At 40.1% G+C, this 18,456-nt stretch overlaps 2 protein-coding genes across 2 annotated transcripts in view; one reads left to right on the top strand and one right to left on the bottom strand.

Moving 5' to 3' along the window:
* Positions 1-11,459, bottom strand: part of susd2 (sushi domain containing 2) — a 29,290-nt gene extending 17,831 nt beyond the window's left edge. Inside the window, exons 1-11 of the mRNA XM_010876042.3 lie at positions 11,142-11,459; positions 10,572-10,776; positions 9,914-10,062; positions 9,285-9,651; positions 8,032-8,233; positions 6,176-6,261; positions 5,055-5,323; positions 4,272-4,415; positions 2,970-3,128; positions 2,507-2,761; positions 658-816 (exon numbers count right to left, since the gene is read on the bottom strand). Coding sequence (XP_010874344.2) covers positions 658-816; positions 2,507-2,761; positions 2,970-3,128; positions 4,272-4,415; positions 5,055-5,323; positions 6,176-6,261; positions 8,032-8,233; positions 9,285-9,651; positions 9,914-10,062; positions 10,572-10,776; positions 11,142-11,211 — 2,065 coding nt within the window. The 5' untranslated portion in view covers positions 11,212-11,459. The remainder of the gene's footprint in view (positions 1-657; positions 817-2,506; positions 2,762-2,969; positions 3,129-4,271; positions 4,416-5,054; positions 5,324-6,175; positions 6,262-8,031; positions 8,234-9,284; positions 9,652-9,913; positions 10,063-10,571; positions 10,777-11,141) is intronic.
* Positions 11,460-11,892: 433 nt separating this feature from the next.
* Positions 11,893-14,721, top strand: si:dkey-174n20.1 (uncharacterized protein LOC796174 homolog). The gene is made up of 4 exons (XM_010876044.2): positions 11,893-12,335; positions 13,028-13,270; positions 13,689-13,991; positions 14,173-14,721. The coding sequence occupies exons 1-4, from the start codon at positions 12,215-12,217 to the stop codon at positions 14,430-14,432; spliced, it is 927 nt and encodes a 308-aa protein (XP_010874346.1). The 5' UTR covers positions 11,893-12,214; the 3' UTR covers positions 14,433-14,721.
* Positions 14,722-18,456: the final 3,735 nt, after the last annotated feature.

Below are 18,456 nucleotides of genomic sequence, written 5' to 3'. Positions count from 1 at the left end.
AACCAAGGTTTAACTTTCTGGCCATAATTCCAAAAACAACACTGCTTTGGCACAAAATCAACAAAAACATCACCCAAAGAACACCATACCCACAGTGAAGCATGGTGGAGGCAGCAACATGCTTTGGGGCGGTTTTGCAAAGAAGAGTGGGCAAATATTGCCACGTCAAAATGTGCCATGCTAACAGACTCCTACCCAAAAAGACTGAGTGCTGTAATAAAATCAAAGGTGCTCCAAAAAAGTATTAGTTTAAGGGTGTGCACACTTAGGCAACCTGGTCATTTTGAGTTTTTATTTTTCCCCCTGAAAGATTTCAGTTTGTCTTTCAATTAAATTGTTCATTTTATAGGTCACATTAAATGTGGAAAAAGTTCTGACGTGATTTATCTTCTTTTACGTCACAAGAACCTGGCATTTTAACAGGGGTGGGTAGACTTTTTATATCCACTGTACGTAGATATTCCACAGAAAATCCATCATTTCCAGCTACAATAGTCATTTACAAAATTAGCAATGTCTACACTGTATTTCTAATCAATGTAATGTTATTTAAATGGACAACAAATTTGCATTTCTTTCCAAAACAAGGACACTTCTAAGTGACCCCACTTTTGAAAGGTATAAAAAAACACTTATTGAGAGAAAGCGCTCCCTCACCGAAGCACATGTTCAGCATATCCAGCACCAAGGGATCCCTGGGGTCTTCCACCACAGAGAAGGCCGGGACGAAGCCTGGGTCATGTTTCACATAGTAGTACGTGTCCAACAGATGCTTACTGTCGTAGGTGAACAGAGACGTCTCATTGGATGTTTTCCCTGTGCAGGAGACATAACAGCTGATGATCTAAGACCGATGGCCATATTCATTAATCTAATTAGTTATGCAGATCTAACACCAGGAGACATATTTATAAACCCCTATCACAGTAGGAGCACTGTTCTGACGTTCAGATAAGACAGTGAGGGGGACATACCAATCCAAATCCAGCCGTGTCAGAGTAGGACTACTGATCTAGGATCAGGTTTGCCGTGTACTGTTAATCTTAAATGCCATATTAATCCTGGATCATTACTCCTACAAGTCTCTAAGGCTCAGAATGTCATCTGGTGCTTACTTGGTTTGAATTACAAAGACGCCCTGTTTTTAAACAACGGCACAGGTGCAGGATCATGACCTGCCATTCATTTACAAAAGTCATCTCAGAAATGTAGTTTCTACAGTCAAAGGGACTTAAAAGGAAACAACAAAGAAACGCTTCCCATATGTTCTTTGTATAAAACACTAATTTAAAACTATTACAATGGAAAATATTTCATGCTTTGTAATGGATGGACAACACAACCCTATTGTGAAAGCTAGTACTAGATGAAACCATGGATCCTCATGACAATTTTCATAAAAGCCTACATTTAAACTGCAATATTGCATAGTGTAATATCTTTTATACTGTATGTATATAAATGCAGCCACATTACACTGATGGCTCAATGAAAGTTGTAAACTCTCACAACAGGTTTCAATCAAAGGCCATTTTTTAGTTCCAAATAGCATGTGTTTGCTGCCAGTTCACTGCCAGTGCCCATAGGAAACACCAGATAAAGCATCACAGCATGAGAAACATCCACAGCATCTGAGAATCCCAGGGCTGAAGCGCTGCCCGTTCCTCCTTGTCTCAGAAAGCAGCCACGTGGATCAATACCGTGGTCTTTGCCTAAGCCCAGAACAGCCGGTCCACCACCGGGCTCCTGCAAGCCATGATGTCCCTCCCTCACTCCATGTGCTCAAGGCCTGTCATCTATTGAAGCCCTTCAGTAGATTTTTAACTTTAAACAGGTGGTTTGAAGAAGGCAGCGCCAAATGTTCCACTCTTCCCAGAGGAGAGCTAGGTCAGAACTAAGAGGGACTGTTGTTCGCCATCCTAGATGTGCCTACTTTTATTAATCTCATAATCCACAATAATTTGACCTATTTGTGCTGTAGAAATATATATAGGATCTTTACGGTGATGCTAAAAACCAAGCAAAAATAACCAGCATACATCTGCAGTTAATGTTTTAAGTTAATGTTTCAAATCATATTTTTTACTAAATAAATCTGAGGGAAACCCATAGAAACTTTCTCGGTGGTCTATGAGTTTGCATTGATTTCTAATCTCCTTATACTCACTTTAGACACTCACGGTCTCGTTCGGTGAGGCAGGAGGAGGAGACAAGTGTTATTGTTTAGAGGCAGGAACCCACACAGTGCCCCTTTAAAGGGATTTTTCTCTCCAAATTAGAAAATAACATAATTACTTCCTTACTCTGTAAGCTAGGCAGTCTATAGACATGGTATGATGACAGATATGCCTGCTTTGGGTTTGTTAACCTGGACACTGTTTTCAATGATACCTTTATAAATATGTATCTCCTCAAGCATTATGGCATGACACCAACAAGGGACATTAAGGAAAAGGAAAGAAAACAAGGAGGTCAGAAGGAAAACACTATGCAAGCATGAACTCACATCCAGCTCCAAAGTTAAATATATCCTCAGGACTGGCTTTATCAGGAGAGACGACCTCATCCATGCTGGTCAGTAGGTCATCCGAAGGATCAGAGTTCATCTGTCCCAGCAGACCCTGTGTGAGGTTGGCATAGTCTGAGGGGAGCAACACAGTGAGGGCAATTGCACCTCCCTCTCGCCCCCTCACCTCTACCCCTACCCCCGAGGAGAACATGACGGTCACGTTCTGGGTTGTTGGGGAGTAAAGGAAAACACCTAAAATAGAGATGTTTATGTGTTGGTTTGGGCGCCAGAAACATTCAATGTAATCCCTGAACACCTGAAGCGTTTTGCTCCAGATGATTAAGCCCACATACTGTAGTTACATTGCAGTTACCCTGAAAACACTATGAAAGGTGTATTGAAGTTGAATGTACGTATGGTATGGTCTGACCACAAGTCAAAGAACAATGCAGTATCTCACCATGCAGGTCCATCCATGTCTGTTCTGTGAAGGAAAGTACCTGCTGGTTCCTCAACACCTCTAGATGGCCCTGCTGCTGAACCTGGCGCACCTCTATGACATCAGAGGTATTCTCCCTCATAGCCACGGCTGATAGTCTAGTAGCCTTGGCTAAGGTACCTGAGGGAATCAGAAATACCACATGTTAACACGCGTTAAAGTAACACACGATTATCATAACATAACCTTACATAACAAAATGAAAATGTATCATAACATATCATTACTTATCAAAGGTACTGTGCCAGCAGGGGATTACTTAAACATCATGCTCATCATGGTGGTATCCATATATATTACATAAGGGACCTACAAATTTCAAATGAGGAGGATTTCTCTGAAAAGTATAGGCCAAGGCTTCGGTTCTCAACTTCAAGTCTCGGGACCCAAAGTACAGCTGGTTTTCATTCTAGAAATGATTCAGATGTGGGATATTGGGAGAACGCAATTAACTATTAGGGAGAATTAAAATAAAAACAACCTGGGTCCTTAGGCTCAGAGTTGAGAAACACTGGGCTTCAGTACCAGAGAAAGCTTATTAACATGAAACTGTCTGGAATGCTTCATTGCCTTTGCTGTCGGCCTGAAGTGTGGACCCATAATAACATATCCTACTGGAAGGGATTACATTTCAAACACATAGCATAGAACCTTAAATATACAGAAGATATCATCTGAAATGACAGCTCTTGGCAGCAGCAACCCCAATCCAGATGTTCAACTAATCTGTCAAAAAGACTGAGCTGAATACCACTAAAATCTGTCCGTGTTCATTGATCTGGCTACAGCTGTGCTTTATGTTAAGTAAAGGGTTTGGAGAAGCTCCTAACCGACTCAGTTTAGTACGAGCTTCGCATCAGTAGCTCAGGTGAACCCAGATTGACCTCTGGAGAGTCTGGGTGAGAACAAGAGGAAACAGAAGAAATAAGCACTCTTTTTATACCGCCAAAATATTTGACTCCCACCAAGGAAGACCGCTTCCCTCTGTTGTTGCATAAAATAGAAGCATGTGTGAACACCTACATTTTTTTTTCAACCAACAAATCTATCGCAGAATTATTATCTTCCTATTGCCGGAAACCCTCAGCAGCCTAACAACGAGATCCTGAAACAGAGACAGATCAAGGGAGAGACAAAAAGAGAGACAGATCTAGGGAGAGAGACAAAAAGTCAGAGACAGACAGGTAGCTAGCATAGCCACCTGGGGTGAAAGAGGCTACACTCCAGACAGACAAATGTTTCCATGGCAGAGGACAAACTCACCGTTCTCTAGCATCACCTGCTCTGTTCGGCCCTGAACAATCAGCCCTCTTTCCGGGGACTGGACCAAATAGTACTCTCCTTTCCCATTGAAGGTGTAGCTCAGGCCGTCAAACGTTACAAAATGGGGGTCCCCCAGGACAGCACCTAAGAGGGCACTTTTGGTCATTGAAGGGATAAAGCGGCAAATGATTCAACATGACACCTGTAGCACATGACATCTACTAGATTTACACACAGACTAAACATGTATCCGTTACAACCACTACATTTTAAATGTACCAAATTTAGCATTAGCACTTATGCAGAGCAACTTGCAGTAGTGAATGTGTACACTTTCATACACTTTAGTACTGGCCCCCACTGGGAAAACCCCCTGGGGTTTTAAAGCTCCATGCCCTACCAACTGAATTCCATTGTACCTGTTGCTACCTATACAGCATTCTATCATATCCCTATTACCTTGAAAGGGACTAATCTGGAGGCTCTAAATGTTAGAACTGAAAATTAATGATTTATACATTGATTTGTATTGAATACAGAGTCATGAAGCCTCAAAACCATGTTCCAAGTGTAATTTTCCTCACATCCTTAGCTCTTACATTGAATTCCAGAATGGTAGCTTTTCTTCAGGCCCCATCCTTCAGATTTTAACAGCAGAATGCTTTGTTACTGTTGTAACAGCAGACACCTACTTTAAATCTTACTGAAGTAAAAATGTTTCAAGAGAGACCTGTCCCATTCAGTTTCCTTCCATTCTTTTCTAAACAGCCTGGGGTTCCTCACCAGCTCTTGGTGGATTGTAGGCTCCACAGCCACTGGAGGGTCTGTGGCGGAAGTAGATGTGACAGTTGTCCGACCACAGACAGCAGTAGTAGAAGGTCAGGACGTCATACTTCCAGTGGGAGAGGCCAGGGATCCGAGGGGGGGATCCGTAAGGAGGAGAGCCCCAGTCGTGGGCCCGATCTGGGGTGCTGCCTCCAATCGAGTCTCCTGTCAGAACCTGGGCCCCTGTGTGGTCATAGCAACACTGCTGACCAGCTCCGAACTTTGGGCTGCGGGTGGGAAAATTGTCTGTTAATGAAATATTTGGGAGTTTGCTACTGTTTGTGCCGTAGATCGATTAAAGACTTAGATAAGACTTCATAAAGCACTTGCAGTATTTAAAAAAAAATCTAAATAAGGCATTAGATTTAATATGTGTGCAATAAAATATACATGACACACATGAGCTGACATATCAATATCTCAAAGTTACAAAATGTATTTTGAGTGGCACATAATGCTGTTGACAGAGGAGAGAGAGTAGAGTGCGCTGAAAAGGCACTGGGACGGATTGAAACCCATGCTAGTTGTATATGTTCAATGGAGGCAGTGGCTTAGAAAGCAGGGTAAACATTCACTGATACAGTATGAGTCATAGTCCCCTTAAAAGTGTCTATTTGCATCCTTACAACATGAATTGCTTATATATGGGATTTTAGAACCACTTTAAATAAGGTCTGTGTTTCGTGTAGGTTTACACCACCTCTGTGTTTTGATAACCCTGTAAATATCTATAAATTTACCTCTATCAATATTGTCTACATATAAGTAAAGGCATTTATGTAGACAAACGTCACCTTGTCTGGAAGTGCTTTACATGGTAATAGAAACGCACACCAGCGTAAGCCTAAACAAAACACATACCTTATATGATGTGATACATTCCTCATGGGATAAATGAATGGTGAAATCCGAAAACAACAAGAGGCACATTTTGCCGCTAGGTTTTATGGGGGTCATGACACTGACTATTTCAGTCTATGGTCCACCATTGCAACACAGGTTTTTGTCACATAAAACACAAATTGCTCAAATCTGCAGAATCACCCCAAGGTTGACACAAAAATTGCCTGTCGTCCCACCTGGCTTGTATGGCTCGGACACAGTGGACAGCACCCGGGTGGTAGGTGCAAACGCTTCCCTTCTCAATGTCACAGCCGTAGTCAGTCTGAAACAACAGAGACATTTACAACCGTAGTCAGTCTGAAACAACAGAGACATTTACAACCGTAGTCAGTCCGAAACATTAGAGACATTAACAACCGTAGTCAGTCCGAAACATTAGAGACATTAACAACCGTAGTCAGTCTGAAACATTAGAGACATTTACAACCGTAGTCAGTCTGAAACAACAGAGACATTTACAACCGTAGTCAGTCTGAAACAACAGAGACATTTACAACAGGAGTCAGTCTGAAACAACAGAGACATTTACAACCGTAGTCAGTCTGAAACAACAGAGACATTTACAACCGTAGTCAGTCCGAAACATTAGAGACATTAACAACCGTAGTCAGTCCGAAACATTAGAGACATTAACAACCGTAGTCAGTCTGAAACATTAGAGACATTTACAACCGTAGTCAGTCTGAAACAACAGAGACATTTACAACCGTAGTCAGTCTGAAACAACAGAGACATTTACAACAGGAGTCAGTCTGAAACAACAGAGACATTTACAACCGTAGTCAGTCTGAAACAACAGAGACATTTACAACCGTAGTCAGTCTGAAACAAAAGAGACATTTACAACCGTAGTCAGTCTGAAACATTAGAGACATTTAAAACCGTAGTCAGTCTGAAACAACAGAGACATTTACAACCGTAGTCAGTCTGAAACAACAGAGACATTTAAAACCGTAGTCAGTCTGAAACAACAGAGACATTTACAACCAGAGTCAGTCTGAAACAACAGAGACATTTACAACCGTAGTCAGTCTGAAACATTAGAGACATTTACAACCGTAGTCAGTCTGAAACAACAGAGACATTTAAAACCGTAGTCAGTCTGAAACAACAGAGACATTTACAACCGTAGTCAGTCTGAAACAACAGAGACATTTACAACCGTAGTCAGTCTGAAACAACAGAGACATTTACAACCGTAGTCAGTCTGAAACATTAGAGACATTTAAAACCGTAGTCAGTCTGAAACAACAGAGTCATTTAAAACCATAGTCAGTCTGAAACAACAGAGTCATTTACAACCAGAGTCAGTCTGAAACAACAGAGTCATTTAAAACCGTAGTCAGTCTGAAACAAAAGAGACATTTAAAACCGTAGTCAGTCTGAAACAACAGAGACATTTAAAACCGTAGTCAGTCTGAAACAACAGAGACATTTAAAACCGTAGTCAGTCTGAAACAAAAGAGACATTTAAAACCATAGTCAGTCTGAAACATCAGAGACATTTACAACCGTAGTCAGTCTGAAACAACAGAGACATTTACAACCATAGTCAGTCTGAAACAACAGAGACATTTACAACCGTAGTCAGTCTGAAACAACAGAGTCATTTACAACCGTAGTCAGTCTGAAACATCAGAGACATTTACAACCGTAGTCAGTCTGAAACAACAGAGACATTTACAACCAGAGTCAGTCTGAAACAACAGAGGCATTTAAAACCGTAGTCAGTCTGAAACAACAGAGACATTTAAAACCATAGTCAGTCTGAAACAAAAGAGACATTTAAAACCGTAGTCAGTCTGAAACAACAGAGACATTTAAATCCGTAGTCAGTCTGAAACAAAAGAGACATTTAAAACCGTAGTCAGTCTGAAACATCAGAGACATTTACAACCGTAGTCAGTCTGAAACATCAGAGACATTCCCTTGGTGTCTTTCCCACAATGGAGAAATACAATAATGGACCACCAAATTAGGTTGAAGCTGCTCATTTTTAGAGATGGTAATTAACATATAACAAAATCCTTACATGGAACCTGCCAGTGTCCGCGCGGGCCTGTGCCAAGGTACAGGGACAGTCCACAATCTCTTCCAGGAAGTTGGGGAGGTTTTTCTCCTGGGCATCCCAGGACAGACACCGGTCCAGGGCCCAGCCTGCTGAATCCTGCCTGAAGGTCTCCTCGAGATGCCAGGCCAGGGCGTGGGCCCCACTCCATACAGCCTGAACATTCCTGGATACATTTACATGGTTAATATACAGTGGTTTATCCATGCACATTCACAGCATGTACATTAACAAGTGTAAAATTAGCTAGTGTGTTGTTATAGTTATTCAGTCAAGACTGCTGTCTGAATAAGCTGCCGGGCCAGGGCATGACTCCAATTTACACAGCCCTGATGTTTACCGAGCCCGGGATGGATGTATGATGTTAAAATAACATTTATTGAAGCAAAGAGGCCCTTAGGAGAGTAGTATATGGCCAATATAAACTGCCTTTCAGTCTATTAACATTAGGGTTTAAACCACCAGATTAAAAATACACTATATACTCTTGAATCGTTTTACAATCTGCAAGGTCCAGCTGGATGTTTGGCAGCATATTTAGAATTGGATTTCTATGGGTCTATTTACATGGGCCTCTTTTGCATAAAAAGCATATATTAAAAGCTATCCCAATCAAGTCCTTGACTACTGTGATGGCAATTTCAAAAGTCCAAACAATTTACGAAAATGGTAGGTAAGACAGAGGAAAACTCAATTGCACAACAAACAGTTTAATTCTTGCAAGGAGAGAGTACACAGGTTACAAAGTAACGGTGAATAATCTCTAAATTAATACAGGACAATCAACAGTATTTAAAGGGAAAAACTGTCCCAACTCAACAGGAGACATTCCCTTTGTTCTATCACTACCTATGCTTCGCACAAAGGACAGGCTGTCCTTCCCCCCATGGGTAACCTCTTCAATTCTAAGAGTTCCAACCGAATCCGGACAGACAATGGGATGCCCTGATGAGTTATACAGATGCTCAGATTAATGAGTATCCCTTTCATCTGCTGACACCAGTCAATGATGCCCCCTAGGCAAATACCAGATCCCCCACTCCCACATTTCTTTTCTAATTTGAACAAAGAATAAATTTTTAGAGAAATTTCTCTGACATTACCATTAGGACTGCACCCCTAATCCCAGAACAAGCTAATCAGGTCCAACCAATAAAAGATATTCAGGACCAGGTGTAGTGGGCCAGAGCAAAACATCAAGTGTTCATATTCCATACCTGGCTCCCTCTGAGTAATTACTGGAGCTCACTCGGACGCTGCCCATCTCCCAGTCAGAGTATGGTTTCTGCGAAGGCTTGGGGGTGAAGCTGAAACTGCCACTGTTGACCACGCCTCTATCCAAAGAGTACAGGTAGGTCCATTCTGCCCTCAGGGGGGCTGACGCCTCCTCCCCCGTAGCAACAGTAGTAGTGGTATTGACCTCATTATACCCCCACAGTTCTATGTTGACTGTCTCTGCTCCAACCAAAGAAGGGTTCCATGTCATCCTCAGTGTTCCAGTGGCATTCGGTGTGCCATAGTATTGCCACTGTGTTGAATTCACCAACGTCACCTTAAATGCAGCATCCATTTTACTGGGATGGACTAGCATGAAGAGATTAGAGAATGTGTTAAAAATGCTTGAAGTTGCAACTGTGTAAGGAAATTGTAAAGAAGAAAAATTTATATTTGAAAACGCTAAATTCTTCAGTGGAAGGGCCGTATAATGTTAAAGTAACGATATAATTTATTTATCCTTATCTAATCTTGATTAAAATGTTGGCAATTCAATAAACGTTTGATTGTGGTATACATTGGATCCTTTAGAGGACCGCAATCTTGTTTACGGTCAAACATGAGTTCTTACCGGACAGGAATTCTCCAGACCTGTTGTAGGTCTGTCCATCCGTGGAAACCTCGAACGGAACCCACCCACTCTGAAACAGTAAGGGAGAGACACAGTAACCCTGGCCTTCTCCGTCAGTAAAACCCACTGTCTCAATCTCACCCCTGAACCTGTAACACAAACAGAACCGACTCATGTCCAGCAGGTAAGGATGAGGTCACCCATGGTAAGGTCAGTTTAAGGTTGGTCCTAATGGTTCTCATTTGGCATTGGTGGGTAAGCTGTTAACAAAGTAAATAAACTGGTGTCATTCAAGACGTTCCCTTGAGCTTTTACTGCAGTGTGATGAAAGAGTCCAGGGTTAACCATAGTATATCTCAAAATCAGTCATGTGTTACAAAGGTCATTACAACTAGACATGCATGCATTTTTGTTGTGTGTGTGTGTTCATGACCATATACTAAATTGTTCAAGACCACATATATTTTCTACAGGACCCCTTAGAATTAGGGTATGAATTAGGATTGGGGTTAGTTTTATCATTACGGTTATGTTTAGGAGTTTTGGTTAGGTTAAGATTTGGGGAAAAGATTAGGGAGTACTTCTTGAGTCTCCAAAAGGATAGTGCTACCTAAAATGTCTGTGTGTGTGTGGACATGTTTGTGTGTGTGTGCTCTACCTGCAGGTTAGCTGCTCTTGTTTGCTGGAGTAGAAACTGGCATTGAGGATAGAGAAGACTGTTCCCCCCATCATGGTTCCCGAGTAGGGGGAGATCTGGATACAGGACTCTCTGTAGTCTCCACAGCAGCTCAGTAAAGACTCACATGCAGCACGGCAAGAGCACATTTCAAATGTTTCACCACAACGTCCATTACATGACTGACCTGAAGAAAGAAGTGATTCTGAGATAAAACTATGAAACATAGACACATGGTACCATTACATTTTTTCGAACACCAGTTTAATGAAACAGGCATGGGGATCTTGAACCCTAAAACATTTGGCCCAAATTGCTACATTCTATAGACTAAGTGCCACAAGGCACAGAAGTCCGTTCCTCCACTAATAAACCAGGGAGACCATTTTTTTTCTTCTGACGTATCTATACAAATATATACAAGACAAGAGGTGGAAAAGTGTAACATATCTCTCGTTCTACTTGTCTTTGAGTTTGAGAAAGACAGTTTACTCTGCTTTCCTGGATTACTAATAACTATATATATATGTATACATAATTATGAGAACTTACCATTTATATCAGAAATGTATAGAAGTATAAGTCCTGAAAGCAAAATACTGTCTCTCCACATAGTTGACATTGACAGTTTCTTCCGTTGCTTTTTCTGTTGCTGTTCTGGTTGTAGTGCAAATATCTTTCTGGTAACGCATGCAGACAATTTTAATGTCACTGACACACAACACTGAAACGTTCGTAGATTTTATAGAATAGTGTATAAGTCCTTGAGAATAATGTATTCGATTTTAGAGAATACAACTTTAACGTTGAGTAAATATGAGTCATAGTCAAATAGATTTAAATGCTCGGTGTCTGTTCTGTTCCGCTAGCACCAGGACACTATATTGGCCGCACGAACGCGGAATTTGTTTTTCAAAATGAAAGCGCTCATATCAATGCATTGCAATTGCCTTTGTTATAATATAGTAAATTATTACAAAAGGCAATTTTCCTGGTGTTTGAATGAAATGCTAAGTGTAATTATTGGGAAATAATATATATAAAACATTTGTTAATAAAAAAAAAAGAAAGAAACCAAAGCATGATATTGAATTCTATGTCAGATATTTAAAGTATTTTGCTTAAAACGTTTGTTTCAAATATTTTGTTATTTTCCCAAATAATTGCAATGCTTCAAAATACCATGACAAAGGCCTTTGTTTTCGGCTCACTACCTATAATGAATTTAGCACCTTGCAATACACTGAACTTAACGCTTTTATTTTTGAAGGTTCACTCATTACCATAGGACAGTTATCTGAAGGGTTGCACGCGTGCGTAAAACGCATTTATACTAACTGTAGCGCTAACAGGCTAACCAAACTGGCTACCAACATGTATTGAAATTGTTTATTTGAACAGTTTCTCTAGACCTGTTTGTTTAGATACTATTTATATTAAATGTCATTGAGACTAATCTCTTCTATATGTAACGTTACGCCATGGATGTTTCGTGTCTGATAATGTCGGCAAATTCTATAACTACAGTTAGCTAGCCGCAAGCTTGCTTGCGCTTCGGACAGCTAACAAGTCTAGTCACAAGATTCACAGTGGCATTCATCATTTGTAACCAGCTTACTTACAAAATGTATATTTTGTACACAATTATTGCTTCATTGCTTTGTTATTTGATTTTGAAATGGAGTAAAAAAATGAGATATTGTACGGATGTGAAAAGACTGGATGGCAAAACAGTTCTCATCACTGGTAAGGCAAGTAGCAAATACATGAATTGCATAATAGGACCCCGCTCAAGCATGGGTTTAATATAAATATTGTAATTAACAATCGTAACATTTATAAAAACGAACTCTGACAGCTTTTCGTGCATATTCTTATTGCAGTGTAGATAATGTAATTTTTATGTAGTCAATACATTGATTATACTAATCTATTTTGTGTTATCCACTCATCTCCTTTAGAAATGTGGTCATGCGAAATAGAAAGAATAGAAAAAAAAAGAAAAACATAAATTAAACCCCCCAGAAAATTGCAATGTATGTCAAAGCAACAGGTTACACATAAATCACTAGTATACATTTTCAGTCAGTATTGGCACAATCAATCTCAGCAGAGCAAACTTGGATTAGAAACGTGTACTGTATATCTGGAACTCCTAACTAATTTGTTTGTATATTCTACATCACTATGAACATTTCATTATATTATTAGGCATACTAAATAAATAGAAATGCAGTTAGGAAACTCACCTTCCCTATTTAGGTAACCGTTGTTGATATGCTATTGCAAATTCAAAGATTATCACAGTATTTTGATTGGCTGGAGCTTATTTGACATTATTGTCTTAAGTCTGCCTCATTGGACTTCATAGCTTTGTCATCGATTTTATAATAATTAATACCAGTCCATTTTCTCATTCTTCCCACGTTCTATCCAAGGTGGCAATGCTGGCATTGGCAAAGAGACGGCCGTTGCGTTGGCAATGCGCGGCGCCCGCGTAATCATAGCATGCCGTGACGTGGACAAAGCTGAGAAGGCGGTGAGGGAGATTAAGGTCAGGGGTCACAACGTCAACGTGCTTCACATGGAGCTCGACCTGGCCAACATGCGCTCCATACGAGACTTCACTAAGATCTTCTTAGAGAGAGAGAAGAGGCTGGACATCCTCATTAACAATGCAGGTGATGCTGAACTACATTTTGTTGTCCTAGTACTCGTCTTGTACCGAGAAATGGCAATAAAGTTGAATCTCATCTCAGGTGATCATTCCTGTGGTTTTCTAAATTCCCGTGGTTTTCTAAAGTTAAATTCCTCAAAGGCCTATTCACATTGCTTGCAGGAAGAAAGCAGTTTGATGCAACAGTCTTTGATTAGGAACAGTGGTTTCTATCTGGGGTTGTTCTTGTCTCCATTAGGACTTGTTTCTAGGGTTTCAGGCTTTGCCCTTCTGGCTGTACATTCACAAGATATTACAAAATCCCTGTGCTCAGCTATCAATGTTACCAATAATACCCCCCTTTACAGAAAAATGGAACCCCATTGAGAAGGCATCATTAGAAAATGTAATGCATATTATTTACTCTCGTTTTCTTCACCCAGGCATGCCCAGCGTGCTGGATTGGACCGACGACAACTTCAGCATGTGTTTCGGAGTGAACCATCTGGGTCACTTCCTGTTGACCAACCTCCTGCTGGGCCGTCTGAAGGAGTCGGCCCCCAGCCGCGTGGTGACCCTCACCTGCTCCAGCTACAAGTACCAGAAGTTAGACTTCCAGGACCTTAACTACAACCTTCTGCCTTTCTTCACCTACTGCCGCAGCAAGCTGGCCAATATCTACTTCAGCCAGGAGCTGGGGAGGATTACGGAGGGGAAAGGAGTGACCACCTACGCTGTACATCCCAGTGAGGCTCCATGCCATAGTATTTACACACTGGGGATAAGTGGAAGAAAATGGTCCACCACCTCTCTTGTTTTATTTGAATAAAAACGTAGTATAAAGAATAAACATGTACTATTCATCTCATTGTACTCCTGTGTTCCACCATCCTTCCTTCCGGTCTCCATTTCTTTTCCTCCTTCCAGGTTATGTCCAGAGTAGTTGGACATACCACTACTCCATCTTGTTCCGGATGCTGATGCAGGTCATCATGTTCATGTTCTTTGTGCCGTGTGAGATGGGCGCTCAGACCGTGGTCTACTGTGCCGTGTCGGACGAGGCCGCCAAGCACAGCGGGGGATACTTCATTGACTGTCGGCCCGCCACGCTGAGACCCTTCGCCAGAGACGCTGGTGTGGCTAAAAAACTGTGGGAGGCCAGTGAGAGGCTGGTCAAACTGGCCTGAGAAAGACTCATAGGGGTCTTTTAGCCTAAAATTTATTTTCACCAAAAACATTTAGAGTATTATAAGAATTCAGTTTTGGATTTCCAGTCCATGGTTGTTTTTCAGGTTTGTTTTAAATATAAATAGAACAAAAATAGAACAGATTCCCTCATTTTGTCGGATTCCCATGTTCCACTATTGTAATGTTTGTAAAGTTTAATTGTAAACTTTCTGTCTAATCAAGATATTAAGATTGGTGGACCAAAACCTAAATTATCAAATAAACTAAGCAAGCAATATGGTCAAACAACTTGAATGTTTCATTTATTTATTTGTATTCATTAATATATATATATATTTTTTTATATATATATATATATATTGGCCTGTCTGTTTTTTTATCATTGCAAAATGTCATTGATTTTGTGGGTTTGTGTTGGGTAATCTGACCATTAACAATTACAATATGTATGTATGTATGTTTTATTGGAAGTGGATGTGCCTAGATAATGAGAACAACAGAAACCTCTTTGTTTTTATTACCTCTGTAGGTTGCGCTTGGATAACAACAGGAATATTTACAATGACCATCTGGCATGGGGGGTTAACTTCTAGAAACATGATCTGTGCTAGGTAGAAACGCCCTTAATATATAGGCTAGCTGGCAACTAACATTACATTGAGAAGATAATGGAACGTTCACCAAATGACATCTGTGTTGCAATTTTCCAGTAAACTTGAGTGAACTTCTCCCTCGATTTGATACGGGTTCTACATTATTCGACCACTATGTAGCCGCTCATTTCTAACACTTAGGTGCCGTGACCCGGATGGTTGGAGATTTAGATGCTACCAAAAACCACTGTTTTTTGCTGGAGATTCTGAGAAAAAGCTGCGCACACCCGCAAGGGAGTCTGTCTTTGTTCCTGTTTCTCAAGAACAGCTGAATGGTTGGTGAGTCTGAAATCCACACCATTTAACGAACAAATCGAGTAATACAAGAGCACAGGTAGTGACAGGAGACCTAGTTACTCCCTGACTAGGCCACAAATTGCAATTGTGTAAAATATCTCTGGGGGGGATAAATTGGAGAGAAGACCTGGTTAGTCCCTGTCTAGGCTACGAATAAAATTGTGTAAAAATCTCCAGGGGTGTATAACTTGGAGAATTGAACTGAATTTCGTTGTCAATGCTAATTACTTTAGGCGATTATACAGTGACTTGTACAAGTAAAATATAATGTTGTCCAGTTGTACAAATACGACGGGAAGAGGAGTGCAGCCTCTGGCATGATGCGTTCATATTTAAATAGCAAGGCGCGATTAGGACACCATCATTAACGATGCATGGAGTCGAAACGAACAGAAAGAAAAATAACTTTTTCCAGCTAAACAAGATGAATTCAGAGGAAGTTGTATATGGACAGATGGAGAGTGTGGTACATACGAAGAGAGAAGACAAAGGAAAGTTAAGATGGCCGAGAAAGGACAACAGTCGAAAGGCGGGAAAGGAGACATTTGAAATGGACGAAGATTCATTCTGTTTGACCACCTGGTCTCAAGATGGAGTCTCTCTTATGGGATCCTGGAATCATGGACGATACTAGGAACTAACGTGAGCTTTCATAATCATTGATTCAGAGTTCTTAAATGTTTATTTCCTAATCGTACCTCACCATTAAATGAAGCTGGAACTTAAAGGAAACCTGATCACCTTCCTCGGTAACAGCCAAGCTTATTTAATAATAGCATCAACAAGGCATTTTCGCCCACAGGACTGCCGCATACTGGATGTTTTTCCCTTTTCACACCATTCTTTGTAAATCCTAGAAATGGTTGTGTGTGAAAATCCCAGTAACTGAGGAGATTGTGAAATACTCAGACCGCCCGTCTGGCACCAACAACCATGCCACGGTCAAAATTGCTTAAATCACCTTTCTTTCCCATTCTGACATTCAGTTTGGAGTTCAGGAGATTGTCTTGACCAGGACCACACCCCTAAATGCATTGAAGCAACTGCCATGTGATTGGTTGATTAGATAATTGCATTAATGAGAAATTGAACAGGTGTTCCTAATAATCCTTTAGGTGAGTGTATATTGTATAAGTGGCAGAATGAAGAATCCTCATGGTGATAGGCTTTGACTTTAAGGACAATACCCTGTGTCCCATGAGGACTGAATTTGAATCCAATATAGTCATAGCCTATAAAAGAGGGTAAAACAGCCAAAGCGAGTTTACTCCCCAAAATAAAAATGTGATGTATTTTAAATGCTAAATTGAGTTTGGTTAAATATTATAAATTGTTATTTATAGTTACCAATGATAACTGGGATAGTACTTGTTTTAAAACAGACGCTTAATACTTGTTAATGGAATTTAAATTCTAAAATGGTAAATTGACTAATGAACAAATAGGGTATTGTTGTAACAGTGTTTAAGGCATTGAGTGTCCTTTGGATTACTTATTGTACCTTAATTTTAGTGACGTTATACATCTGTTTTCTGTCTACATCGCCATTCTTAAGAGTTCTCTTAATTTCCACCCTAATGTTGATTTGCTGTGTAGATAATGATAATAATTTACAAACTGCAAAAATATTAGATGGGTTGGACACTAAATCTAAATCTTCAGTTAACAAAAGATGTGGGTTAAATTGAAAGGATTGTCAGAATTTCTATGTGTGGGAATTTATACTCATATACTTTAAACAAACATTTTGCCTTTTTAATGGCTCACCATATGTGGGTGGAGCTCAGAGCTTCTTTTACTAAGGGTTAAATTAAAGTGTTCAGACTGGTCTCATCTGTGGTAATTTAACCAACACAAGCACATTCGGTTTTGGGATAATCAAACATTAAGTGAAAGCTAAATATATTTTCCTCTCAATAGCTTTAATGATTTTGTGAGGGTAGAGACCTAAAGTCATCCCCCATTTTTGCTGATAGAACAATTAATAGAACCACAGATGTGGTCAAAGAAAAAGCATAAAGTTGTGATTTAGGGTTAAGCTGACCGCCCCTATTTGGAATAAAAATGAATATAACTTTGCGAATTCCCTAAAATTTAGGAGGTTAATCAAGACTCTTTATGTTTTTCATTAAGTTGTTTGGCTGTTGCCTGTAATAATGCTACATTTGTGTGCTGTAGCTATGCTAATACAATTGCCCTGGTGGTTGCAAGAGGTAAATCACTGCACACGGCTTTTTCACTCCTACAATTTAGTTTCACAGCTTATCCCCTAGGGGGCCAAACAATTTAGTTAGACGTGCCAAGAAACTACAGGATATTATAAATCCATGATTGCCATTTTCACAGACCTGTGTGATGGTACTGTGTTAAAGTCAAATTTGAGAGCTGTTTATCTATGTTAGACATGGGGGGTTAACTGGCAACTAACATTACATTTAGAAGATAATGGAATGTTCACCGAATGACATCTGTGTTGCAATCTTCCAATAACGTGAGCGAACTTCTCCCTACGGGTTCTACATCATTTGACCACTATATGAACCGCTGATATCTAACCGTGTGATTGCTGTTCTACAATGCTTGAATTCTAACACAGCTTTTTCTTTTGTTTCATTCAAGCCAAAGTCTGGAATAAGATATCTGGCAATGAATTCCTGACATCTTGTGATGTCTTGGTATTATGATAATGATAGGATTTAACTTGAACTACTTACAGGAGTCAAAGTAAAACAGGTTTTTATTCAGGAGACGAATATGTTCCAGAGCAGACTACAAAAGGTTGTAAAATAACACTTCTCTATAAATACACAAAACTCAATGACAGCCCATTCTTGTACCACAATCTCTATGTAGAAATTAGTCCCTGGGATTTTATGTACACGCAGTTTAACCACAATAGAAAACAAAATCGACTCATACACCCTCCGTTCCAGAACGATGTGATGGAAGTTCTATTGATTAGAACCCTTTTGGGAGCAGGTACAGAGACAAAATTCCCTTAGCACAATATACATTTGCATATTTATCTTGTTGAACACAATATGTTCCTTATCGCCTCCTGCCCCTGGTTGTG

This window comes from Esox lucius, chromosome 13 (genome assembly GCF_011004845.1).
Source record: "Esox lucius isolate fEsoLuc1 chromosome 13, fEsoLuc1.pri, whole genome shotgun sequence".
NCBI lineage: Eukaryota > Metazoa > Chordata > Actinopteri > Esociformes > Esocidae > Esox > Esox lucius.
Note: the sequence above shows the minus strand (reverse complement) of the source record. Positions and strands in the feature narration are given on the sequence as shown.

Coding starts and splice junctions, on each gene's coding strand:
- si:dkey-174n20.1 (XM_010876044.2), top strand. CDS start 12,215: ATGTATATTTTGTACACAATTATTGCTTCATTGCTTTGTTATTTGATT. Junction 13,271..13,688: donor CATCCTCATTAACAATGCAG/GTGATGCTGAAC, acceptor TTCTTCACCCAG/GCATGCCCAGCGTGCTGGAT. Junction 13,992..14,172: donor CACCTACGCTGTACATCCCA/GTGAGGCTCCAT, acceptor TCCTCCTTCCAG/GTTATGTCCAGAGTAGTTGG.